Raw genomic sequence first — 27,643 nt, forward strand, 5'->3', positions numbered from 1 at the left:
CTAAATCTCATTAAAAGTCAATGGGACTTAGAGGCCCAAGTCATTCCTGAAAATGAGACTTAGACTCATAAGTCACTTAGGTGTTTTTGAATTTTACCCCATTGTAAAAGTTCCTTCCCTTAGAAGCCTAACATTATTTCTGGGAAACCTCTCTTGTGTGTGTCTCTCATAGATCACTTAGGGTATGTCTACACTACCTGCCGTATCGGTGGGCAGCAATTGATCCAGTGGGGGTCGATTGATCACATCTAGACTAGATGCAATCAGTTGACCCCCAAGTGCTCTCCCGTTGACTCCTGTACTCCACCACGAGAGGCGCAGGTGGAGTTGACGGGGGAGCGGCAGCAGTCGACTCACCGCAGTGAAGACACCGCGGTGAGTAGGTATTAGTACGTCAACTTCAGCTACGTTATTCACGTAGCTGAAGTTGTGTAACTTAGATCGATTCCCCTCCCGTAGACCAGGCCTTAGTTAAGTGTTATGGGATTACTGCTTCTGAGAAGCTTTTAGAATTAAACATCTGTTAGCTATATGCTTGATAAGTAACTTAGAAGTCTATATAGCCCAGTCTAAGAGCAGCAATAGGAAATAGCCAGTATATGATAGTTTACAAAGATATTCAAAGTGATTGTTTATTACCCTCCAGTTAGTTTTCACATTGTCTGTGTGTTGTTGTGGTAAATTTGTAGCAAATTCCCCCCCGCCCCTTAATACATTATTTTATATTGCTGAATTGGTATCATTTGCTTTGGAACTCAGGCCTTGTCTAAACTACCGCAGTAATTCAACCTAAGTTACGCTACTCCCACTACGTGAATAATGTAGCTGGAGTCAGTGTAGCTAACTGCAGTGTCTACACCATGCTGTGTTAATGGGAGATGCTTGCCCATTGACTTAACTTACCCCTCTCATTCTAATGGAGTACCGGAGTCCACGGGAGAGCGCTCTGTGGTCAATTTAGCGGGTCTTCATTAGACCTGCTAAATCGACTCCCGCTGAATCAGTTTCAGCAGCCTCAATCCTGGTAAATGTAGACATGGCCTCACAGTTATCAAAAGCAGGTGTTCCTGTTGCTGGCTCCTATGTGCAATGTAATAAACTTTTATTCTCCTGTGGACAGATGCTATATTCTGGAGAATGATACTGTTCAGTGTGACACAGATCTGTACAAGTCACTGCAGGCTTGGAAGGACCATAAACTTCATATTGACCATGAGGTTAGTGATCTTACAGCTGGATGTATATAATATGCTGCTGTATTTTATTATTTTTAACTTTTGCATTTGGGAATTGGATTAGTTTTTCCTTGGTTTGTGGAGATGAGGAATTTGGAAGAGTTGTTGTCATATGAGGTCTCCCTGCGGGCCTCTGCATTCAGGCCAGTGAATATTTACCAGTCACTGGGGCACAGGGAGATGTTGGGGAGAAAAAGCTGAAACCGAAAACATCGTAGAGAACAGGGGAAGGAGCTCTTGTAACCACTCAGCAAATCATATCTGGGAACGTTTTTGCACTGCAAAGCTTGCACAGGCCATGGGAGATACTGAAGACCATATGAGCTTTGGTAGTACATTAAGGGGCAATCTTAAGTCAAGCTTCTTCAGTATCATCCTCTTGTTCCAGCTCTCTCTTTTTTTAACAAGCATGTGCAGTATGGAATGCGGAAGAAAAATGCCTCATCTCATCTCTCTCCTGTCTCCTCTGTTTCTTGAATAGGGTCACAGAGCAAGATCCTTTATGTGATCCTCTTGAGTTCTGGGTCCACCACCTATACACTAGCCCGTCATGCTGCAACTGCTATTTTTAGTGGTGGTGGGATAGTAACCTTTTGCTCAGTCCTGGATAATATGTTTGCATTGTCTTTCCATGTAAAGAGCCAAGGAGGGAGTCCTAGACCCATCTCTTGAGCATGAATGTGCACTGCCAGCTAGAGTGAACAGTACCAACACACTAGCAACGATACTGCCTTCAATTACAGGGGAAGGAGCAGATGATGGTCTGGCACTTCGCTCCTCTCCCACAAATGCATATGCCAACGCAATCAAACTAACCACTGCCCTGCGCCCCGTGCAGCCAGAGGTTTCAAATGATTGTCATGTTAAATGGTGGAGACCTGTCATTTCCTCTTGCAATCCTAAAAGGAGAGAAATCTGATCCTCTTTCAAATTCACAATGGGCCATACCTCTCCTAAAGGCTTCAGTTTGACTTGTTCCTTTCGCGAGGTAACATCCATCCTTTTGCAAGTATGCAAATCAGAACATAGTCGTAACTTTCCCCTGCCAGAGCTCAGTATGGTGGTTAAGACCTGCCCTAAATAGGTCATTGTTGGTATTTTGGGAACAGAAGGACTGACTTCCCTATAGCTCCAAGCTCAGGTTTCCATCCTAGGCAGCCAGAGGAAGGTTTGCTCCTGGGCTTTACGGGGGAGTAGTTTTGGTAATTTTGATCCTCGGGCAGAAGCCTAGAAAAGTGTGTGCATCAGAGGAGCATCGGTATGATTGGGGCAGGAGCAAGATAAGAGTGGGGAAAGAAAATTATTTAATGGACATAGAATGGATGGGAGAAGGTAGGAACCCAACCAATTCATTCTGTGATTTTTGTTGTTAGATTGAAACACTGCAAAATAAAATAAAAAACTTAAGGGAGGTCAGAGGTCATCTAAAGAAGAAGCGACCAGAGGAGTGTGACTGTAACAAGATAAGGTATCTCCACACATACATTAAAGTAGCAAGTTATAATATGCAACTGTGGCTGATCTGAGTCTTGGCAGGCAGGATAAGAACCTGTTTTACCAGAATTAATGCTGATGATGCTAACAGATTGTGTTCTTTTAACAGAAGAGGAGCACCATGAGTATGTTCCACCTGCTAATGTCCTGAGAGAGCTGGGCTGCAGCAGAGGAGCTCTTAATCCAGTGCGCAGTTTAGCTGAGGCTTTCCTCCCACCTTCCTGTTACACATGAATGATTATGAATCTGAAATAATCAAAGTGATGCTGAGAGAAGCACATTTTAAAGCTGGGGACATTTTTTACAAAGTGACAGGTCTTTTCTCTGGCCTTCTCCTATCCCTCTACTCCAACAGTTGTAGGGTTTGACTGAGAATGTCCTGCTTGTAATTACTCAGTTCCACACTGTAAGAGAAGTAGCAGAACTTGGCATTAATTAGTCCTGAATTAATCCACGACAAACAGAAATGCCCATTTAAAATGATGGACAAGGTCAAGCTTCTAACTAGCTTTTAAGCTGCCCATGTGGTCTAGTGTTGGTGACCTAAGGTCACGAGTAAGGCTCTGTATTTGTTGTGGAAGTTACGGATTCCGTGACTTCTTCAGCAGCTTGTGTGGCTAACCCCAGGGCTGCCAGCCAGCCACTTGGATGGCCCCGGGGCCAGCAACACCAGCCACTGCTCTAGCAGCTGGCCCCGGGGACCATCTGAGCAGCCGTCTCAGGGGTGGCAGGAGCAGCCACAGCTCAGCAGCTCCCAGTAGCAATCTAGGGCGGCAGCAGCAGCAGTGTCTGGCCCTGAGCTCCCCTCCCCCCCCCCCCCTTGGCGGCTGGAGCAGCCACTGGCCTCCCAGGGCTTCCCTCCCTGAGCGGCAGCAAGTCCCCAGGTGGCAGGGGGAGCAGCAGTGGGCCCTCGGGGCTCCCCCTGACAGCTGGTGCCAGGGGCTCCCCCCCTATACTGTGCCCCTTCACAGTCCTCCCCGTGTGTCCCCCCCTTCTCCCCAATTCAGTCAGGGGTATTTATGGTACAAGTCATGGACAGGTCACGGGCAAGAAACAAAAAAAAAATCACAGGCCCATGACCTGTCCACGACTTTTACTAAAAATACCCATGATTAAATGTTGGCCTTAATCATGGGTTCAAATCCAGCTGATCAAATATAACTCTGTGCTCAGATGCAGTGGTGGTGGTGGGGACATCTGAGAACAGAGATGATTCATTAAGCACATTGTTCTGACTTTAGACTTGCTTTTCCAAAGTGGAGCAGTGTCACTTTCTCTGCTTTCAATAAGTCTATTGCACAAATGGAGTAATGCAAAGGTCAGATGAGAGCAAATTGCTCCCTCTTCAGTTTAATCATGGGCACTGTAATCCATTTCCTCAGACACCAGCAGTAAAATGTCTAGCAACTGCTGGCTGGAAGAATACGCATTTTCCAGCTGGTAGGGAGCACCTGTAGCTGTACAGCCAGCACTGATTTAAATGCACCCAAACTTTTCTTATTAACCAAGTGCAATAGTTTAATATCCAAACAGTGATTGTGCATCAGGGACTCTGTGAGAAGAGATGGGGAGGTATGATATGACACATCCCCTATCTCAGTTGCTTCTACAAGCTGAGCTATTCAGAGTACACCCTTCAGCTCCCTGGGTGCACATTACATGCTAGCTAACTGTGAAGTGCACAGTCTGCATAGTGTTTGTTAGGTGGTAACTACAGTGCAGTGGCCTGTAGCTGAAACTATACAACAAATGTAGGTTTTTAATATTCCCTGGTGTCACCAAATAGTATGTACAAGTGTGGCATAACCTATTTAATTCTGAATGAAGAATGAGATGTGTGTGTAATCTGATATACAGTGATGTAATTCTATGCGGTACAGACACTCCCTCTTAGATGTGTAATATTTTCCAAAACACAGTATGAGTCCATGAAAGCTTACATAGCCCTATAAAATCACTGGTTTCAAAGAGTAACATTTTAAAAACTACTGTCAAGGACAGATTTTATTTTAACATTTACAGTAACTTAAAACATTGAAGGATGAACTTGTTTATGTGGAGAATGTTTACACACCTCTGCTCTGCAAGCATTTACACAAGTGCATATGTGTGCTGACTTCAGTGGGACTACCCATATGAGTAAAGTTTCATTTATGTAAAACTACAATTCTGCAGTAAGAACATTTATTGATTAATGAATTAGGTACATACTTCATGTGTGAGATGTAAGCTTGCAGAATCAGACTAGTTATTTGACAGTAATAGTTACCTTATGTTGATAATTAGCCTTTTTAAAGCTCTGTGGCACTCAAAGATATATTCTAACATTTTATTTGAGTTATGTTACTTCCTTTGTATTTCTCTGTTGAAGAGTCTATTAGAAGCTGCACAAGTCTGACAGAATTCAGTCTGCTACACTATTTAGATTAAATTGCAAAACTTTTTAAATTGGCTTCTGCTTTGTAAGGCTGCTAATGAAGGGCATGACAATAGCCAATAGAGTTACAATTAACTGAGCTTTTATTCATTTTTAAAAATTGTTTCATTTTGTAATTTGTGTATAAAAAAATTCACAAAGACCACATTGCAAAAACTTAAATAGCCCTAATTTTTATAACACAGGAAAGGGAGTTCCAAAAAGAGATCTAAACAGTAGACTAACTTGTTTAAAACCCAACACACATTTGCTAGAATCCTGCTGAGTACACAGATATCCAGAATAAATAAGACACTGGTACAAGCCAGAATGCTAGTTGCAACGCTACCTTTTATCTGTTTCCCAGGCACTGCTAGCCCATAACAATACAGCAAGCACCTATAAGTCAATTTATATTCATTTCTTTTAACTACAAGGGAGGAAAGATTATAGGCATCTGGCAACTCTCCTATTATCGAAATAAGTTCATAACAATGTACATGAAGAAAATACGAAAACTGGAAATCTAATTGTTTTAGCTGACAGATGTATAATTTTGGCTCTCATGTGCACAGAACAGGTAACGTTGAAACTGCAGTATCTGAAATCACTTGCAGATACATGTTGCAACACACCACAAGATGTCCCTGTCCTCCCATGATTTTGTGGAGACAGCAGAAAATGCAGAAAAATGCTTAGCTGGGTAGATTCCAGTCCAGCTAGGTTACAGATCATTAACCACACATTGCTAGTGAATAACTCTGCAGAAGAGGTGACGTTTTCTATTTGAATGCAGTGTGCAAATTCTGTATAAACAGAAGCAATTGTCTTTTGGTGTTCTTGATTGTGAATTTGTGTTTTTTTTCCAGTTACCATTCTAAACACAAGGGCAAACTCAGGCAAAAAGGGTCTAGTCTCCATCCTTTCAAGTAAGTGCAGGCCTCCTTCTTTGGAAGAGAAATGCAAGATGCTCACTGGTTAAACTTTGATGAATACACACTAGCCAAGAACTAGCCAAACGCAATAATACTGCGTATCTCCTGTATTTAAAAAAACATTTTACATGTAAAGAAAGGGCAGTGAATAAGAGAGTGGGGTTCTAGTGATTCAAGCATGGGACTAGGCGCTATCAAATTCTGAGCTCTAATTCCTGCTCTGAAAAGGACTCAGACTTTAGGCCAGGCAATTAAGCTCACTGGCTATTTCATCTTCAAGAAAATGGGGTAATAGAACCCACCTACTTCGCTGAGCTGTGATAAGGACTGAGTAGATCATGTCTCAACTGTTTTGAACAAGAACAGGGCTGTAATTCCCAAGTATTGTCTCAGCAGGGCCTTTTGGAAGGAAGGCTGTTTCTTTAACAATATGATTAATTTTCCTTCCAGTTTACAAAGCAAAGCCCATCAATTTTGTAAGCCACTTTCAAGTCCACCTCACCCCTTTTTTGTTTTAAGAGTTGGGCATATTGTCCTAACTTTTTGTATCTTCGCTGTAGGAAAGCCCTGCAGGAAAAGGACAAATTGTGGCTGCTTAGAGAACAGAGGCGAAAGAAGAAGCTGCGCAAACTGCTGAAGAGAATAAAAAACAATGATACATGCAGCATGCCTGGCCTGACGTGCTTCACCCATGACAACCAGCACTGGCAGACGGCCCCCTTGTGGACATGTAAGGATCCCAGTGACTGAGCAATAACCAGGAAGGTGCAGGTCACTGTCTGGGACAGGATTCTGTCCACCAGGCAATGCCCTGCTCCCTCATTGTTAGCATCAGTCTTATAGACAACACTTTATAGCATATGGTATATTGACCAAGGTCACAGGAATTTCCTCATAATATACGACGGTGCATTTACAGTTGGTATTACCAATCCAACAGAATGGGGAAAAGCACACCACCTTTTTTGAAAAGGGAATTAAAAGTGGGGGCTAAAAATAACCTGTTTAAATCAAATAGGTGTTTTTTACCAAGATTTTCAGATAATGGGGTCAAGTTTTGCCCTAAGACATGCAGGGAAGACAGAGTTGCATACCGAGCCTCTAATAGAATTAGGTGTTTTTTAAGTATTTGCCATGAATAACTAATCCTTAGGAAACTGACCAGTTTGTAGGTGCCTGGCACATGGGGATTTGCTCATTTCCACAGTTGGGGGAGAGGTGGTCCATGGCCACTGGGAGGATTTGCTGGATTGAGAATACAGGTGGGCCAATTATTTATTTTATTATAAATAGCACATTTGCCAAAAAATGAAGTTTCTGATTGATTGAAGCTGCAAATTCAAGCTGAGCTCAGGAAATAGTTTCTGCTGCAAAAAAGTCAACTTTTTTTTCATTTCAAAGAGACATTTAGTTTTGAAATGTAGCTAGATTTAACTTCAAAACAAAAGTGTAAAAAAAAAAAGGAGGCGGGGGGTGAAGATAAAAACCACAAAGCCAAAACAACCCATTTCATTTCAGCCAAAATGAGGGGTATTTTTGTTTTTTCATTTCACTGAGGGGAAAAAAATTCCAGATTTTTCAGTTCAGTCAATGAACTAAAAAAGAAAAAAAAAATCATTTATTCACCTATACTAAGATCCTCTTCCAGGAAACTAGAAGGGCCCCTCTCAATGACTCTAGTATGGCAGAGATGGTAGGACAGAATAGAGCACAGCATGTGCATGTTTCAGATTGCTAGCTGTGCCCTCTGCCTGATTTTTGCATAAGACAACAATATTCCTAAAGTGAGGCAGAAGGAATGCTAACTGAACACACATTTTAGAATAGTGTCTCACCAGGCTGCCATAGAATTTTGCTATAAGCTGGGGGACAGAGGAGAAGAAAGACGTGGTCGAGGACTATGAGCCAGCAATATAATCCAGTTTTGAAAAAGCCTAATGCAATACTAGGATGCATCAGTTATTTTCAGTAGGGATAGGGAAGTGTTATTACCATTATACAAAGCACTGGCGAGATCTCATCTGGAATACTGTGTGCAGTTCTTGTCTCCCATGTTTAAGAAAGGTGAATTCAAACTGGAATAGGTACAGAGAAGGGCTACTAAGATGATCAAAGGAATGAGGAGAGCTTGGCTTGTGTAGCCTAACCAAATGAAGGCTGAGGGGAGATATGATTGCTTTCTATAAATACACTGAAGGGATAAACACTAGGGATGGAGAAGAGTGATTTACAGTAAGAGTTAATGTTTGCACTAGAACAAATAGATATAAACTGACCAAGTTTAGATTTGAAATTCAGTGAAAGTTTCTAACCACTGGAGGAGTGAAGTTCTGGAACAGCCTCCCAAGGAGAGCAGTGGGGGCAAAAAACCTAACTGGTTTCAAGACTAAGCTTGATAAGTTTATGGAGGGGATGGTATGATGAGGTTGCCTACAATGACATGTGGCCCGTCCATAGCTGATAGCAAATATCTCCAATGCCTGGAGAAAGGACACTAGATGGGGAGGGCTCTGAGTTACTACAGTGAATTCTTTCCAGGTGTCTGGCTGGTGTATCTCACCGAAATGTTCAGGGTCTAATTTTCCCTTAAGTCAGACTGGCAGAGGCCCTGGGGTTTTTCATCTTCCTCTGTAGCATGTGGCACAGCTGGTTTGAACTAGAATAAATAATGAATTCTCTGTAACTTTAAGTCTTTAAATCATGATTTGAGGATTGCAGTAACTAAGAGGTTATGGGGTCTATTACAGGAGTGGGTGGGCGAGCAGGGCCGGCTCCAGGCACCAGCTAAAGAAGCAGGTGCTTGGGGCGGCCAATACCAAGGGGCAGTCCTCCGGCCGCTATTGGGGCGGCACGTCCAGGTCTTCAGCAGCAATTCGGTGGCGGGTCCCTCAGTCCCTCTTGGAGTGAAGGACCCACTGCTGAATTGCCGCTGAAGAGTTGAGTGGCGCAATCGCGCTGCCGCGGGTTTTTTTTTTTTTAATCCCCCCCCTCCCCCCCTGCTTGGGGCAGCAGAAAACCTGGAGCCAGCCCTGTGGGTGAGGGTCTGTGGCCTACAATATGTAGGAGGTCAGACTAGATGATCATGATGGTCTATTCTGACCTTGAAGTCTGAGAATAGTGAAATGCATGCCTAACACTGGCTGAATGCTTTTTATGGTTTTAAGTATCTCAACCTTTCATTTGCAGTGGGTCCTTTCTGTGCCTGTACCAGTGCCAATAACAACACATACTGGTGTATGAGGACAATCAATGAGACACACAACTTCCTGTTTTGTGAATTTGCTACTGGCTTCCTGGAGTATTTTGATCTCAATACTGACCCATATCAGGTACCTGAATACAGAGCAGAAATGGAAATACTAAAAACAGACAAGTAAACTCTTTTCCCGTTTCAATATGAAATTACTTTTTTAATTGCTAAATAACTAGCTTTTCATCAACCAATGCACATTTGAAAGAAATCTCCTGGTGTACACTAAATCAGTGATATAAGGCAGTGACTTGATTAGGAGCTAATAATTCACATCAGAGCAAGGCAGTCTTTGTTCAAAGAAAAACATTGCACTTTTCTGGTTAAAAGTGCCAGTGGCACTGAAGCAGACAGTTATTTTCTGGGGCAAGTAGAAGTGCAGGGGGATGCCGTCCTCCTGCCTTAAGGGACTAGAGCTGGCTCTGCACTGACCATACACTCTCGCATCTGGCCACAGCTCAGAAATAGGGATGAAAAGCTTTGTTTTATGTCTGAGGCCTTTGTATCAGACTGGTGTAAGCTCCATTAGTGCCAGCCTCTATCATAGATACACTCAACTGCTGTAAGCCGTGACTTCCACTCATACAGCGTAGCCTGGTTTTAAACCTCTCTTCCATATTGAAGTATCTGTTTGTAGAGAGAATGGCTATAATTGGTTGTGTGGTGCTGGGTGCCAGGAAGCCACGTAGTTGCAAAGTACATCTTATAGACTCTAGGGTTGATGGCTGTGGCAACGCTGGTGCAAAACAAGAACTATTTCATTTGACCTGAGCAGCTTTTCCTTGGTTTACTTACTTTTGGAAACAAACCATGTGTTTTCTTTGTGTGAAGTGCTCTCAGCTTCCTTAAGGACACTAACAAACCATCTGTTGTTAACAAGAACTTTTATTTATCCTTAGTTGATTAATGCAGTGAACACACTAGATAGAGACATTCTCAATCAACTGCACATCCAACTCATGGAATTAAGAAGCTGCAAAGGATATAAACAGTGCAACCCAAGAACTAGGAACATGGATCTGGGTAAGAGCCCTTCTACTTACATCCTCCAAATCCTCAAGTGAAAAGGTTTTCCAGTATATCAATACTAATTTTACACAATTGGAAATGGATCTCTAATATTATGACTAGTAGCCCCAAAAATTAATATCCTGTTAATTGTGGACTTTCTTTAGGTTCATGGTTGCATGCATTGGATTGTGTCCAAATTTCCTCTACTCGGTGTTTAAAGAACTATCCATTTCTGTGAATTATATAGACATAGCTTTACATTTGCTCAATAGACTAACTCTGTTTTTGTTTACTTATTTGAGGGGAAAACTGAGCTAACAGTAGAAGAGTACAATACTAAACTTAGAGAAGCTGAAGATCTCATGAGTTGAACTGTTGTATAAAATCCCATGTATGTCTAGTACAGTCCTGCTTGTTTAGTTAGGATCCTCAGCGTAAGTCTTATATTACTTTATTCCCCTTTTGCTTATACAATCTTTAAAAGAAACAAAACAGTTGTTCCCAACCCCCATAGCACATGCTATGGTATCACAGATAATTTCCAGATAGTTCTTTCCAACAACATATTTTTCCATTGGAAAATGTTGATTAATCAACACTGACATGCTCTCAGGCTCTGTGGCAGCCTGCTAGGTGGGTGACCCTGGAGCCAAGTGCCTGGGAGACAGGGCTTCCAAGCTGCTGAATAGCCAGATGCTTGGGAGCTGTAGTTATGATGTGCTCCCAAACTGCCTGGCAGCTTGCTTGTAGGGATGACACGATCATGGGGACCAGGCTCCTGGGGAGCATATTTCATTTAGGAAATGGTCCTAGTGTGTCTAAAATGAAATACTGCAGGTTTCTAGTTTTGGGATGAATACTCAAAAAACTTCCCAAATCAGTATGAGGAACTTTCAAAAAACTCAAAAATTTTTGAGGAACTGAAGTTGTTATTACAGCTAGCCAGGAAACAATAGATTGGATCGCTATTTATCCTAGTGGGAGTTATTAAAATGTGGTGAAGACTAAACTGATAGTCTGGAGTCTTTTGTCTATTAGTTATCAAAAGAAAAGGTACACCCCAGGAGTGCACTGCTAGAGAGGAAAAGGAAAGTGCAGTCTCCCATATCATTCAGACTTTGTCCCCTCTCCTGCTACAATGAGCATGCGAGTCAATTAATGATATGCGCAAAACTGTTGGTTTCCAGTTCCTAATCAAAGGAGCCATCTGCATAATAGTTTTAGCCCCTTCATAGTGCTGGTAGCAAAAGCTTTTGTATCCATTTCAGTTCACCCACTTCCCTTGGTTAGCAGTCTTGTACTGTTGCTACTGAAATGACTTTTCTTATTCTAGATGACTTAATTATCTTTTCAGCTTCTGTCTGATTTACTGAGAAAACTGAGTTCCCCACTATTGCATTTGAAGTAACAAAAATATATACAGTAAAGACAAGTGTGTTTAATTCCTGCTTGTATTTTTCAATTAAAAAAAATGAGGTATTGTTCCCTCTAGAACATGCTCAGGATATCATATGAGTAAGCTAGTGAAATCTGAGCAGTTGAGAAGGAAAGGGTTTTTACACTTCATAGAAAAAACAAATTTCATTATATTCTCTTTATTATATAATATGAAAATTGTTTCATTATTGTTAGGCTTTTACACCCATGAGTGTTATGCTCTGGGTTAACACTTGTTTTATCTAAGTCTGGTGAAGCAGTAGCTGTGAAAGTTTTCAAACTGTCTAGTCACTGCACTGAGGTATCTATTTTGAAACCTTATATTGACACTTTTACCAGCAGTGCATATTTTGAAAGTGCCAGAAATAACTAAAAATGTGTTTATCCTAAACTGCACCCTACTCCCCTGGTGTGGAGGATTAAAAATAGCACAGGGGCTTCTATATTGATTGTATCTATTTGTGTATTTAATTAATAGATGTTTCTACTACATTTATTTGAATAAACCTGCCTGTGAATTACCAAAATCTGCATGCTGCAAAATCTAACTCTGTGGATGTAGAGTAGAAAAGACTTCAGTTCTGGATAATGGTAACATAGATCAGAGTAGAGACCACCTAATTTGAACTTGGTTATGTAACCCCAAAAGTGGCTTGTGAATTAAGGTTAGTACAGGGTTTTCACACTGGGGGTCGTGACCCTTCAGGGGGTTACAAGGTGGTTATGTGGGGGGTCACGACCTGTTAGCCACCCTTGCCAAATCCCACTTTGCCTTCACCAGTTATAAATAGTGTTAAATATAAAAAACTGTGTTTTTAATTTATAGGGTGAGGGGGAGAGGTGTCGCACTCAGAGACTTGCTGTGTGAAAGGGGTTACCAGTGTAAAAGTTTGAGACCCACTGAGTTAGAAGGTTCTGAGACATCACAATTTTTTGCATTGTGCCTTACCCAATACCTTATTCTTTTGCAGGCATCAGTTAATAACTACTTTTTTTTTTTTTTTTTTTAATTTAAGGGCTTAAAGATGGAAGCTATGAGCAGTTCAGGTATGTTTTAAAACAAGTTTAATTTTTATCAGGACTCACCTTCACACTAAGCAATGAGGAATCTGAGGGTTGGCAAGCAGAGGAGGGACTCACCTGTCGGTGCCAGGGATACCTTTGATGCAAACTCTTCTTCCAGTCCCCTTAATTTGAATTTCTGTGGTGTTCCTATTTATTCATAGACAGGGCATGTTCTATTTCCTGTAATTCAGATTCAAGTTAAAATCTTTCAGACCATAGTGCTGGTGGTTTTCTTGGTGATGGTTAACCTTTTTTTCTCCTTTTGCTGCTTGATAATTAGGCAGTTTCAGCGTCGAAGGTGGCCAGAAATGAAGAGACCTTCATCTTCCAAGTCGCTGTGAGTTGGGAGTTAGTTAGTTCATGAAAAGCATGAGCTTTGACTTAACATTTATTTTTCTCTCTCCTTTTTGCATGCAGCATCTGTTCTCAGTTACTGTTTTCAAGTAGGAGAGCCTCCCACTTAAAGATGGTACTGTAGTTCTATTAATTGAACACAATGCATTACTCTGAATGTTTAACCTCCTTCACTGCAGCAATTTTAAACTGGCTACGTTATTTTCTACTATGTGCCCTTGAAATGAAGGTACGCAACTTTCACCAAAAATCTTCAGACTTCTGCCTCCTTTCAATTAATCTAGGGAACTAACTCAATATTTGCATTAAGAGAAAGGTGCTCTATGACCAACCCAGCACCCAAACCATTTAAAAGATATGTTAAAGGAAGCACCTTCAGTTACATTTAGAAAGAAATTAGAAGCCACTGCAGAGTACAAATGTAACATACTCCCAACAAGAAATGCCACGGAACGAGTGTAGCCCTATTCTGTACCAGCACGTTTCTAAATAGTTTCAGCTTGCGGCCCCATAAAGCACATACCGTTTTTCAGTCTTGAACTGACACAGATGTGGCTCACTGCTATAAACTCTGAATCACAGAAAAAAGTTGCAGTCTTTTATGCCAAATACAGATGCCTAAAATCCCTTAGTCACAGCTACCTTCTGGGTATCCAGAAGCAGCCACAGATAGCAGAATTGCAAACATAAGCAAGTGAAGGCAGGCTAATTCCCTCTGTTGAAGGACCTGATTTTTTTCCCCCTGCTACTAGCATAATCTCAGTCTTGTCTAGATGAAGTCTCAGCAGCTCCCTCTCTTCAAGCCATAAACTCAGAATGGCCCTGAGCAGGCTTGTCAACCACATAAACTGGATCTGACAAAGCAGATTGTACAGACCGCTGTGTCTGCAACAGGCAAAAAATCCCACTATCTCCCCAGTGGCCTTGTGTACTATGAGCAGAAGGGGACAAGACTGAATTACCCAAACTATTCATGAAAAATAACTTGACTGCAAAATATACTTCAATATAGTCTGACATTCTGCTAGAATCCAGTGGTTTTTTTGTTTGTTGAATGCATCTTTCTCTATTAATGCAGTGCTGTCATACCTGATCTTGCAGGGATGTGAAGATGATAAATCCATTAAAAAGTGTGAGGCACTCAGATACTATGGCAGTGGGGGCCATATAAGTATGTTAGATAGATTGGGTTAATTCATAACTCTACCCTTAATTTTGTGATACTTTATTTCTGATGTAATTAACTTGTAATAAAAAAATGGTGACAATCAGCTTTAAAACTACAAGGAGTAACAACTGTTGAAATAAGGGCTAACTAAGTACTGTATTGAAGAATGTTAAGCTTCTATTTATGGCAATCATATGATCAATATGACACTTTATTTTAGCTAACAATTTTTTGGGCCTCATTTTAAGAGGCTATCTAGTTATACCATGTTCTCCACAAAACTGATTTTAGAGGATCTACTTATCTATGGACCACCTATCTTTCCTGCATGGCAGTACTGAGAAACAAACTTACATTTGCAAATACTTCACATTCCAGCATCTGAGAAGACACATACACTAAAATATCTTTATTTTATTTAAAGAGGACAACTTTGGGAAGGATGGGAAGGCTAACCTCCTGCAACTGCTGGACCTCAATGAGGATACAAACCGGCCAGAACTTGAATCCTTGTACAGACTTAATGAAAATGTATATGATTTCAGAAAGAATTATAATGTAGGACTGGATGAACCTTGAGGCTGAAGTAGATAGAATGTTTGCACTGTTGAGTGAATTAAATAGATAGTGGATTTGGGGGAACTTCTGTCAGGAATATAGTTCCCTTTTTGAAGTCCGCTTTTACTTCATGAAGTCACCACTGTTCAAGGAATTGACGGAAGAGAAAATGAGGCTAAGCCCATGAGTGCATTGACACTGCAGAGCACCCACAAAATTATTTCAGTGGGAACAAATTAAAAACCTTTTTTAGCTACACCATCAAATGTCATTAGAACAGCCACAAAGCAATGTTTAAACAATGTGGAAATTTTTACTTTTGACTAGGGCAAATTAAATGAGGACAGTGGTAGAAAATTATTATTTAGAGATTCAGGAATTCAAGCCAACAGCACAATACTTCAAGTTTCCTCTAAGGATATCATTTTAGTTCACTGCCTCCGTAGCCACCCTATTGCCAGCTGTAGGAAAAATAGAGAGAAAATGTTGAGTAACAAAAAAGCAAATGGCTGGAGTGGTTCTGTAAATATTCAATGTCTTGTTCAAAAGAAATTCTGTCAATAAAAAAAGTGGAATGCCCAACTGTCATTTCTCAAAATGGTACCTTGTTACTTAAATATTACATAATAAATTTCAGAATTTATCCATTTTTAAAAGCACTGCAACATTTCAGTTAATATATGTCTTGAATTTTAATGAAATCAGATTTGTATGAAGTCTTTTTATGTGGTAAAATTATATTGTATGTTCGAAATGAAAACAATTTGTTTGAGAAAGCACATGTTCGCTTAGTGACATAACTTTTACATTTGTAAAAAGCAACAATCTTGGCCAATAAAGTTATAGCTCAGTGTACAGGAAACTAGAACTTTTGATTTACTAATACTTACTGCAGATTATAGACATTAAATGATTGGGGATTCCCCTTCCTAAGTAATTTAGGAATCTGAATATTTTCATAAAGAAGAGGTTATTAAATACACTCCAAATAGGCTCTGCAAATGCACTAAAGGTTTTTTTCATGTTCATTATACACAAAACTTGAAATGGGGTGCTCACCATAATAGATGCTGTGTGTTGAGTATAAAATCATGTGGGAGATCATCAGAAGGAAAAATCTGAATGTTTAATAACTCTTCTCTCTCTTTTGGGTAGTCAGAATGGAGAAATTTTCAAAACAAATTTGCACCTCTTGCCCTCTAAACATGTTTTAAATAAGCAAAGTACGTGGGCACTTCTTAAAAAAAACTAATAGGAAGCTTCAGCAGTGATTACTTGCTGGGGACACAGACCTCTAGCACCACACACAAATATTATATGATAACTTAATAAAGTATTGGTGAATGTGGAAACAAGCTGAGCAAATAAACTCTCTCAAGGGTGACACTGTAGTCTTTTGCTGTATGTTTTCAGCGAAGCTAGGAAAAGTAAATTTGATTTAAGCCTGTATTCATTGCATCCCAGGTCAGATTTAATATATTGTCCAAAACTGTCCTGTCAGAGTTTTGTACTTCAATAGTAGAATGTGTGTGCTGGGCTAGGAAATGCAGTCAAATATTAGCTTATCCTGAGTTTTAAAACATTAGAGGATTCACCAGCAAGAAAAGACATTTACAAGGATGACAGAAGCCTGATACGAATAAATGGCAAATGGTCTCTCTGCAGAATTTGTCTTCACTATTTTCCAAACCTTTCCCAAAGAAGAAAGTGTATGTATCTGTATACAATTCCTGTCTGGGAGAAAAAAGGAAACTTAAAAATTACATGAACATGAAGGTTTGTACTTACATTTCTCTGTCATCTGGCAGCAACTCGGGAGGTGAGAGAATGTGAAAGGTGGAATCCTGGAAGGCCAACTAATGTTAATAATGCTGCTTTATATCAATCGGAAATACTCTAAAAACTACATTTCTACTTCCATTTAAAAATAAATACTCAGCTTCCTCTGTAGTTTAGTACAGTATAAAAGTCAATCTACATTTCAGGAAAAATGGCAAAGTATATTTTCAAACTGTTATACAAAACTTGGCTTCAGCCTGTGGCTCTCCCTGTGACAGAAAATATATATTATAGCAAAAAAACTTCTTACCCAAACCTTTGGTTGTTCCCAAATTCTTTTTATTTCCCCACCCTTCCTTCTAGTTGTCGGCTGTGCATCAGAACGCTATTCTTAAAGCCAGAAAGATCATTTTATAGGCAACTTTGCAGTTGATACATCTTCAGCCCGAGACATACCTAAACCCAGGAAATCAAGAGTTCTTAAATCATTCCCCAAATCTAGCCTCTCTCACATGATATGATAATGTAACACAATTATCTCTCAAAGAGTGGCTATATTTTGGTTTGGTGGAGAAATGCTACATTGCTGGCCTTGTTAGAATATAATTGGCACCCTTTGGAGCTTAAACAGCTGACATACTAAATCACCAGGTTCTGGTTTTAAATAGAAACCTTTATTTACATTATTATTAACATCAAAACACAAAAAATCAGAAGAGCAGTAATACTTTATAACCAACCCCTTTATAAATCAGTCCACATGGTTTTTTGTTTTTGCAATGTAAAGATACACATATTTCAAGCAGTACTTTAATGTAAACTAAATTTAAATGCAATTCTCAATACTGTATGCCTTCTCCTGAGAATTTTTTTTTAAATATTGCTCTCAGAATTATATGGTTTCATACTTGCTGTATCATTCTATCATCAGTTTGCACTTAAAATCTAAAATAAAATGTGTGCTAATTGGTGCAACATTCAAATGGTTTTGTTTAGAGGTTTAAAAAATGCTCTTGAATTCCTCACATTAAAAGCACAAATTTAGGATGAGATTGAATAAAAAACTGCTTGTGGATTTTATAACACATGGTTTCTATAATCAACAGGAAACCTGCCAGGCATATAGTGAGACTGTCTGCTATGCAGTAGTGATCCAATTGGTTATTCTAGTACTGTGATCGTATTGTCAAAAACAGTTATACAGCTTCTTGACTCATTCAGAAAACTTTGCTGCTGTAGAACCAAAACACAGTTATTGGAGATATCAAATACCACCAAAGCAAAGGACTATTTAGTTTAGTAAATACACTTTTCAACCTAGGTGAACTATTTAGATTGCTACCTTGAAAGGTTTCAATAACACTGATTTAAAAAGGCTTATCTTTTTATCATATTTGAATTAAAACAAATCTTTGGATTCAGCAAAGTAATTACTGGAAAAAAAACAACATTCTAAAAGCAGATGAGGGAAGGAGGATTTTTTGTAACATCCATCCAGTACTACATTTTAGAAATATAAATAGAATCATTCACACACACAAAAAAAATTTAAGGGCAAAAAGCATTAAGTAGTACATATCCTGAAGAGTTCACTAGTCAAAGCAATGACGGTTTGCAGCTTCCATCAATATAATGAACAACTACAAGATATAAAATCATTCTATTCTGATTTAATATAAAAAGCAAGGGATTGTTGCCTTTCAACTCCATTATGCTGCACTGACTCAAACAGCAGGTGGATTCTAAAAAGCAAGAAAGGGGAAAACAGTTCCTTATGCTTTTAAATGTCATGCATTACAACACAGATGAACCAGACTGAGAGTGGAAACAACTAAATTACTACAGCCAAATCTATGTTCTCAATGCTGATTGTACAGACTAAGCTGCATAAAAAGCAGATTTTTATTGTGCCTGCCTGTCTTAGGGAGTAGGACTGTATTTGTATATATAGGATCAAAGTTGTGTGAATTTTTGCACAGAAAATTATTTTCCTTAAAATGGAAGAACACGGAAGTTGCTTCAGGTTACTGCAAAATAAAATATGACTTCATAGTTACAGTACCAAAAAGAAAGAATCACTGATTTTCATTCACTCAGGAGAAGTCTGTTTTCCATTACACAATGAACAATAGAACAAAAGCACCACATGCCTTAAAACATTTCTGGTTCACACCCTTATGGAAGTTTCCAGGTTTCAATCGCCATCTGTCTGAAAGTGAATAATCTGTAATAGCATCTTTGTTTTATGGACAAAAAATACAACCTGTCAACAGATAAAGATGAATAGACTTGTAACCTAACATGAATACTGATAGTAGAGACACTTGTTTAGAAAATACATTCATTACAGTAGAACAATCCAAAGAGGTGCAGACATTTGGTTAAACTGTGGCTTAATATCCATAAAGATTTCTGGATGTCATGTGACAAATGAGTTGCTTGCTGTAAGATGTGATGGTGGTGAAGTAACAAGAAATACTTTACTTAGCAATAGGCATCTTCTCTAGAAAAACATTTACGATTCATTAAAGATAACCAAAAGTCCTGACAATACGGACTCATTAACTAAAAAGGCTATATAAAACCACATGAACTGTTATGACAAGTCATGACAGCTTACAATCCAGGGAGCCTTTTTTGTCAAATTGCCCTATATAAAAAATGAAATGTAACAAAGTGCTCACTTTATGTGGAGAAAGCATTAACCAATTGCTTAACCCTAAACAAATGATCTTTTAAAAAAGCTATTATGTTAAAGATATAAAATAAGTGGCAAAGACCAAAGAAGAAAAAAGTATGGGTCAAAGTCACCCAACTCCAAGGTCATTAAATTAAAAAAAAAAAACGGAAAGGTCTTCTATCTGGACCTCAACTAAGATGAGTTTACAGAAATCAACTTTGTTAAATATTTAGCTTCACAAACTCTGCAAAAATGAGTTAGTGACCTACAAAAGTCATATATATAATACAGTTCTTAAAGATCATATTTACAAAATTTATTCACAAAAAAAAAAACCCTGCAAAATTCTGATTCAGACTGCAGTGCCTTGCCTTGATTTTTCTGAAGGTTTCTCCCCTCCCCCAAAACCATGAAGGATTATTGCTCTAATTTCCAATAACATAAAACATTACAGTACACAGTCTTTTCAATCAACAATTCTTAAAAGACTGGATTTGAAAAAGAACATGAGTACACCCTACCTTTCGGTTTATTAAATCCTTATCAAAGATATTGCATTAATCCATTATATAGCCTTTTATAAAGTGCACTCAGCTGCACATCAAAATTTAAATATTAGTCACAATTATGTTTAAATAATTTTAATTTATTTATCTATAACCCCCCCTTGGCATCAATGGGCAGGATTTTGGAACATTACATGCCAATTCATTCTTCATTGCCACTATGCTTGGAAATCCTGACTCCTGGAGATAAGAGGTTAAAAGCAGCATTTGTATTCAGGAATTAATATAAAAGAGTCAAGGCTAGGAACTACATTCTCTGTCAGATATTCTTACTAGAGAAATCAGAATTCTTATCTACCATGACTTCTCCAGGCACTATTGCCTGCCTATAGTTAAAGGGCTTTGGATAGCTATAGTAAATAGAAATGGTATACATAGAGTCTACCCATCATATTTACTAAAATGCCATTCCCAAATTCACATTTCTAGAGGCAGAGTGCCAAAAATATTTATGACCATTGTTTTGTACACCACAATATACAGTAATACAGAGACTCTGCTCCTACTAAAAAAAATGTCTTTTTTGTATGAAGTCACTTGGGACATCTTGGTGATCAGCTGGAAAAAATCAGTTATTTCCATAAGGCCAGTACTAGTTGCCATGAAGAATATGTAGCTTTTCTTTGTAATACTAGTGCATCATCATTAATATAGATCATTCTGTTTTGGGAGATCACGGTTTTAGGTGTCAGCAGTATTTCTGTTAAAGGAAAACAAAAAAAGAACAAGTATCAGAAAAACACCAGGATGGAATCACAAGGGGCACTAAGGAACTTATGTGCCACCATGTAGGCACTGCTGGCATTCACAAAACTCCTACTCGGTGCCACATAACCCTATAGGCACCTAAGTTTCCACCATTAAAATCCTGAAGTTGCCTAAATATTAGGTGGCTGTGTGCTTGTCCAGTCACCAAGTCCTGATGATTCACCAAGTAGGTGTTCCCCTGCCTACCTTACCATCAGGGCCCAATTTAGGGGCATGCTCAAAGCAAGTCTAAACACACACAAAATGGGGAAGGAGAAGATGATGGTGCCCCCTCTCATAACTTTTATTCCATTAGTTAGAGCACTCACCCAAGATGTGGGAGACCCAGATTCAATTCCTCCCTCTGCCTGATATGAAGCAGGAATTTGAACTTGGTTCTCCCACTTCACAGGAAAATTCCCTGACCACTGAGATGTGGAGTATTCTAGGGCCAGGTCTCTCTCAGTGGTCTCCTAATGGAGCTGCTCCATTGTGGATAAATATTCATTGGAACAACAGTACTGCAACCTGGGTCTCCCACTGCCCAGGTGAATGCCCTAACCACTGAGCTATCGAGGCATCTTCACACACTGTCTGGCCCAGTGTGTATTTTGAAGATTAAAGTATTAAGAGAATCCATTTTTAGGGAGAAGAATCGCCTTTATTGGACTCGGTACTTCTATTGCACAACACTTTTTGTCTCCAAACACTTGCTTTACAAATGTTAACTTCTTAATTCTCACAGGACGTTTTGCTCATTTTACACATGTGGAAACCAAACTGTGCACTTAATTTTACTCCCCCTCTCCAATGTGAATTGGTCAGTTTAATCTAGTTGAAACCTTTGTTCTTAGACTGAAGATGGTCTTGCAGATAACTTGCAAAAATCTCAGCAGATACAGTTGTCCTTTTTCAAGTATTTTGGTCTCCGGAATTTCCCCAAGCACAGTAATACTTAAGTGACCATCTTGTCTCTTGAGCCACAGTCATGAGATACCTGAAGAGAAACAGCTGACCTAGAAGCAAACTGCCAGGCTTCAGAATGGATATCAGCAAAGCTAGACAGAACCTATTAGAGCAAAACGAAAGTTTTATACTCAAATGACTTAGGGGACAGTGAGAACTGAAAACCGGTGTGGGGGAGGAAGTCAGCCAGCTTGAGAACCGATTGTACTCAATGGGAAAAGAGGAGCTCTGGACTTTTAAAAGGATCTTATAACTATCCAGACATTTAGGGGTGACCAAGCCTTTGAATCTCTACAGAACTGTTTATAAGTGGAGTGAATTGTTACAGTTATCTTACCTGGTCTGGACCCATAGACATCCCTGACATAGGCATGGTGTTAATGTTCATTTGTCCAATATGACCACTGCTGCCATTCATATGCATCAGATTATAAGTTGTAGGGCTCCCTTGATGGCTGAACTGCTGCTGTGGAAAAGAACTGGAGCACACAAGAACAAATAAAGTTACCTTCCATAAAGTTTGACATTTTAATGCACTGCCATGCTTATACACGCCACAACTGATTGACATGGCAGAAAGATAAGAAATAGAATTAAATCTTTATATAATTACCAGAACCGGAAGGTACCCCATTTGTTCCTTTTACACATTGGATAGACAATATAGAAATACCAATACTCTGATCAGTTTTAATTTTTATCTGAAATTTACAAGTCAGTTTACCTTTCAGGAATCTGGTAAGTATTCTTACTAATTAGTGGATACAAGCTTTCTCTTGAAGCGCTTTTAGGGATTCCAGTGATCACATAAGTCCACCATCATAATATTGTTGTGCACAATTAAATTTTTTCTAAGGTATTTTGTCAATATTCCTAGACTAAATCTGATTTCTAATTAGAAAGATATAAACTCTCACGGATGTTAGGTGAAAAATCTATTCAGTCATCTATTCATACCTAGCCAGGGCAGGATCAAGAGCATAACAGACACTAATTAGTACAAGGACACAAAATCTCTTATTTGTTGGTAGAAACTGAAATGTTCAATTTATCCTCACCCAAATCCTTTTCTGCTGCAAAATGTAAGACAGAGATTTAACATTCAGGTGCAATGAAAGAAGTTCTGGGTCGTGAATAAGAAAATGCTGTAGCAAAGACATTAAGTTCGGCAGAAGTAAGAATATGTAGCTATTTGTAGTTCATGTTCCCAGAATTCAAAGCTGGTTGAAGCAGAATATAAAAGACCATCGACAGCCATGCAGTGGATTTATATTCCCACTAGATGTCCCTCTAGATTGTTTACATTGAAAGAATCATTGCCAAAATTCCAAACAGAAGGCAATTTCATGTTAACTGGTGTACTGGTGAAACGCGTACTTTATCTTTCCTTTCTGTCCACTGCTAATTAATAAGAAGTGTGTATGTGTATTTAAGTCATGGGAAACAACAAACAAGAAAGCTTTGAAACTCTGGTAAAAAGCCCACGAAATACACTAAGGCCTTGTCTACACTACAGGGGAAAATCGATCTAAGTGACGCAATTTGAGTTACCTCCATACCGCGAGATCCACACTACGTGCTGTCGATGGGAAATGCTCTCCTGTCAACTCCCCCTACTCTTCTCCATCCAGTGGGAGTACAGAAGTGGACAGGAGAGCAAGCTGCGGTTGATTTTAGCAGATTTAGTGAAGACTCGCTAATCAACCGGTGATGCATCCATCACTGCTCTTGGAAGTGTAGACAAGCCCAAAGAATAAGGACTTTGCAGATGAGACAGATGATAAAAAAGTTAAATTTACTGGCCTAGAACTGTTCCTTAAGGGTTTCATGGGAGTCTTTAATCTTAGCATTGAGGGGACAAGGGATTCATGGAAACCTTAAGTCAGAATCTCCTTGCCTGTGCATCTTTGGGTTAGAACCTTAATGTTATTTTTACTGTGTGTGAGTGTGCATGGTGTACACACACTCACGTACATTTTTAATGGACGGTAAAACACTAATGCCTATTGTGTTGAGTAACATGAATATAGGTTTTGATTACTTAGTTTTTTGTACAGCATTCACTTAAAGATTTTGGGTGTTTATTTAAGAAATCCGGCCATGATTTTGTAAAGCAACTACCAATTTTTGGTATCCAACTTCAGATAGTTTCAGAGAGACCTGGGGTGACATCCTGGCTGCACTGAAATCAATGACAAAACTCCCATTGATTTTAATGGAGCCAAGATTTCATCCAGGATCTTCAGAAAGTGCTAAGCACCCACCCTCTGAAAATCAGGTCCCTTTGAATTGTCTTAATTTTGGCACTTGAAAAGTGGGACACCCAAAATCACTGGTCACACTTGAAAAACACTGACTTAAGTCTTTACTGCTCACCTGCTCCTGGTCATGTTTCCTGATGACCAGCCTTTCATCTCAGGGGACTGGTACATTGCTGCTGTCTGAGAGTGCTGCATCATGGGATTTTGAGAGGCTCCAATTCTTGATGACATCATTGGGTTGGGAGGGCTTGCTACTCTACTGAACGTGGGATCAGGTTGTTGGCTTATTCCTTACAAGACAAAGAACAAACAAAACAGATACTAATTGTCATCTTTAAGCATTTTTAGTCTATCTCCTTGCAATGCAGGATGAAAAATGAGTCATCACATTAACAAGCATGATAAGTCCTGAACCCTCAGAGATTTACAATTGTTCTTAAACACTAGTCTGCATTTCCCTTACATGGAAATTGGATTTTTATGTGCGCACATGCACATTTAAAATTTCATTCGCTTCTGCAGCTTATTGCCCATCTGAATTCAGTATTCTTTTCACAGCAACTAGTTGTGATATCAAATTATAACTTAATGTGACAAATAAGCAGCACATGCAGACAAATATTTTAACAATAAAATCCTGTTTTTGCAAATTATCTCAGTAATATTGCAAAAAGGAGGGGCAAAGACACATATAGGCTATATCAGCAAAATGAGTTATAACAAGATATGTTCAGTTTTCAGCAGTGTTTCAAAAGTTTTTCCTCCAGTACTCTTAATAGGAGCTATTTACATTTTCCTTGTAACTCACGTGTGAAAAGAAACAGAAGATATTTTCCTCCTTGGTATTATTTATACAGCATCATAGGTGTGCATGAGAAATAACAACACAATGAAGCTAACAAATAAGAAGTTAATATGTAATATCCATCTTGGTAATTTAATCATTTAAATGTACCAGGAATGTCTCATATGCTAATAAAATGTCTGCATTTAAGAGAATGCTGCAGAAAGCTAGTCACATAAATTGCTGTGGTGTTCTGTAGCAATCAGGTTAGAGAATTTACTTGGGATTATGTATCTGGATTCACAATAACAACTTTTCTCTCTCAAAACTGGATTTTGAGGGCAGCCAGATAGTAGGTACATATAGATGCTGCATGAATTCAAATAAATATTCATTGCTTTCTGTAAATGAACTACTGAACAATTCTATGGAAATCATGACAGTATGGAATGATTCAGGCAAGAAAGTTATCAGAACAGAAAAGCGGGTGGGGAAAGAGAAGAGTAATAGATTCTGTTACATCAGGAAACAATATGTCAATAAACTAATTACATAGTAAACAGTAAACTCATTGGCAGCACATTAAACTGTGTTTTAATTTTTGACTATTTAAATAACCAAGGGAGCTCCATATTTATATGGTAATAACCATTTCTTGGGCTGAATAAATGCTGAAACCTAAAACAAAAGTTAGGAATTCTTTAGCCCAGGATGGAAACAAGCTACACAGGTTAGCAGCCTTCCCTACACTCTCCTCTCATCCCTGCACTCTTGTCTGTATACTGGAGATCACTGTGCTTAGACTATTACCAACTAAGGTTTAGCCATCCTAATCTTCTCCATTGCCTTCGAACTTTCACTTGCTTTAATATATCTGCAGGAAGGGGAAGCCATTTGTATTATGGCAGCATATGGCAGATTCTGGAAGCAGCCAGAGAGCTTTGTATAACAATTGTATAGATATTGGAAAATAACCAAACAATGATCATGTAAATTCTTGGGCTCTCATTGTTTATACTGTATCTTCACAACAGAAATGACTTACATGTATATTTGATGAAATCATGGCTGGTATGGGAAATAAATGTTCAACTATTGATAAGTAATAAGCCTGCCTGCACTCTGACAGGGAGAGTTCCATTTAATAATATTTGGCTACACAGTGTGTTCAGGATCTCTGAAACACTCCTCCTCCCTCGTCCCTCTGCTCACGCACCCCTCCCCCCGACTTATAAGAATTTTTTATCCCAAGCCTCACTGATCTGCAATATTTAGGTAGATGAGATAAATGGAAGAAAGGGAAGATGGAGTGAGGGAGAGACAGAGTTGAGATGTTAGCATCAGTACCATAATTAGGCAGATATGGGAATTGCTGTGAAGGAACTTGAGCCATTGGGGGACCTGTCAGAGAACTGTCCATGCTTCCTGAGGCAGTCACATTTGGTGGTGGACTGAAGGTCTGAGGTTGTTGTTGTTGCTGGTGTATCATCATTGCCATCCTCTGCTGTCTGATATGATGACTTATTAGCTCCCTGTTGCGCTGAGCCACCATCTGAGCATTAAGAAAACCTTGCTGCTACCCCACAAACAAACAAACAAAAAAATGTATTGGATGATATTTAACAAGTAATGCCAGAGAATCAATCCATGTAAATATTTTGTACCCATAAGACCCAGCACATCCAGGGCTAGCAATGGAATTCACATTAATGAAATCCAGGTGGCAGTATTAAAATGATCAAAATATCAAGTTTAAGTTTGCACTAAACTATTTTATTCATGCTAAAAGCTAATGCAGGATGTTATCTTCTTACCACTCATTTCATACCAGTGCCCACAAGTCTGCAGTTTCAGAACTGTGGGGGATATACCCACTTGATAATGAGGATCATTCTTCAGCCATCAAAGAAAATAAATACACTCTGTGGAACCATGAGAGAAGGCCTGAATCCTATAAGGACTTGTGTGTGACATGTTTTTTCCCTGCTATTTTACATCATGATATTTTGGAAGGGTGAGTGTGATGATTACTCACCTGTGACCCCACTTGCGGCTGCATGACCGGCCTCATGACTGGGGTACCAACAGTACCTGGGTTTTCCATTTTCATCTCGAGTGCTTGACGGGTCTGATTCAAAAACTTAGGGAAAGACAATTAACAGTGTCTAAATGGGCTGTATTAATCTGCTGCAAATAGAAATCTTCAAACACACCAGGCTATAACAATCAAACCAAGTAACAGCAGCTAAACTTTTTATTTAGGAAAAATAAGAAAAAGAAACCACCTTTCTGCAAGTGTATTTTTTTTTTTTTTTTTTTTGCGCATCTGGAATCCAGAGATTAGTGTTTTTACCTAGTTAGATACAAAATGCTGAAGCATTCATCTTTAAATTTGAATATGAACAGTTGTAATTCACACATTCAAATTAAGTGGCCTGTCATTAAAGGCTTTACTTTCTCATACAATATTTTGTAACCAAACTTATTTGAAGCACAGTATAATAGACCAACACTTATACTCCAAGTTCCAAAATATATATAATTACAGGTTTCATCTCTGTTTCAAGGGTGGATACTGTTAAAGCTACTATTATAAAAAGACGTGACCGTTGCTCCAAAAAGCCATAGCCTGATTCAATGCCCTGGCCCAGCCAAGAAGAAAAGTATGGGATGGGAAGTGCTGAATACTACACTCTTTTATAGTATAAGCCATTACATTAATTCTCCCAGCCTCTATTATCTGACACTCCCTGTTATCCAGAATTTGTTCACAACCCTTTACACTTACTACAGTATAAATTTCCTCTGCTATCAGATACTTTTGTTATTCAAAACATATTCAGTGTTCCCCAATGACTTATGGATAATAAAGGTTGCACTCTACTGTGGCACACAAATTATATTTCTTAACAGAATATTTCAGTCAAAACGATGAGA

At 39.1% G+C, this 27,643-nt stretch overlaps 2 protein-coding genes across 3 annotated transcripts in view; one reads left to right on the forward strand and one right to left on the reverse strand.

Moving 5' to 3' along the window:
- SULF2 (sulfatase 2) overlaps positions 1-15,785 on the forward strand; it is a 191,160-nt gene extending 175,375 nt beyond the window's left edge. Inside the window, exons 13-21 of the mRNA XM_032767360.2 lie at positions 1,121-1,217; positions 2,609-2,703; positions 6,015-6,074; positions 6,641-6,810; positions 9,267-9,409; positions 10,230-10,353; positions 12,795-12,825; positions 13,124-13,180; positions 14,790-15,785. Coding sequence (XP_032623251.1) covers positions 1,121-1,217; positions 2,609-2,703; positions 6,015-6,074; positions 6,641-6,810; positions 9,267-9,409; positions 10,230-10,353; positions 12,795-12,825; positions 13,124-13,180; positions 14,790-14,820 — 808 coding nt within the window. The 3' untranslated portion in view covers positions 14,821-15,785. The remainder of the gene's footprint in view (positions 1-1,120; positions 1,218-2,608; positions 2,704-6,014; positions 6,075-6,640; positions 6,811-9,266; positions 9,410-10,229; positions 10,354-12,794; positions 12,826-13,123; positions 13,181-14,789) is intronic.
- Positions 15,786-17,354: 1,569 nt separating this feature from the next.
- NCOA3 (nuclear receptor coactivator 3) overlaps positions 17,355-27,643 on the reverse strand; it is a 179,439-nt gene continuing 169,150 nt past the window's right edge. Inside the window, exons 20-24 of one of the 2 annotated variants that reach the window (XM_075072275.1) lie at positions 26,742-26,846; positions 26,054-26,282; positions 24,038-24,212; positions 21,999-22,140; positions 17,355-20,648 (exon numbers count right to left, since the gene is read on the reverse strand). In XM_075072275.1, the coding sequence (XP_074928376.1) occupies positions 20,637-20,648; positions 21,999-22,140; positions 24,038-24,212; positions 26,054-26,282; positions 26,742-26,846 (663 nt within the window). In that variant the 3' untranslated portion in view covers positions 17,355-20,636. The remainder of the gene's footprint in view (positions 20,649-21,998; positions 22,141-24,037; positions 24,213-26,053; positions 26,283-26,741; positions 26,847-27,643) is intronic. The other variant, XM_075072276.1, reaches the window with a different exon arrangement.

The sequence above is a fragment of the Chelonoidis abingdonii genome, chromosome 14, assembly GCF_003597395.2.
Source record: "Chelonoidis abingdonii isolate Lonesome George chromosome 14, CheloAbing_2.0, whole genome shotgun sequence".
NCBI classification, from domain to species: Eukaryota; Metazoa; Chordata; order Testudines; family Testudinidae; genus Chelonoidis; species Chelonoidis abingdonii.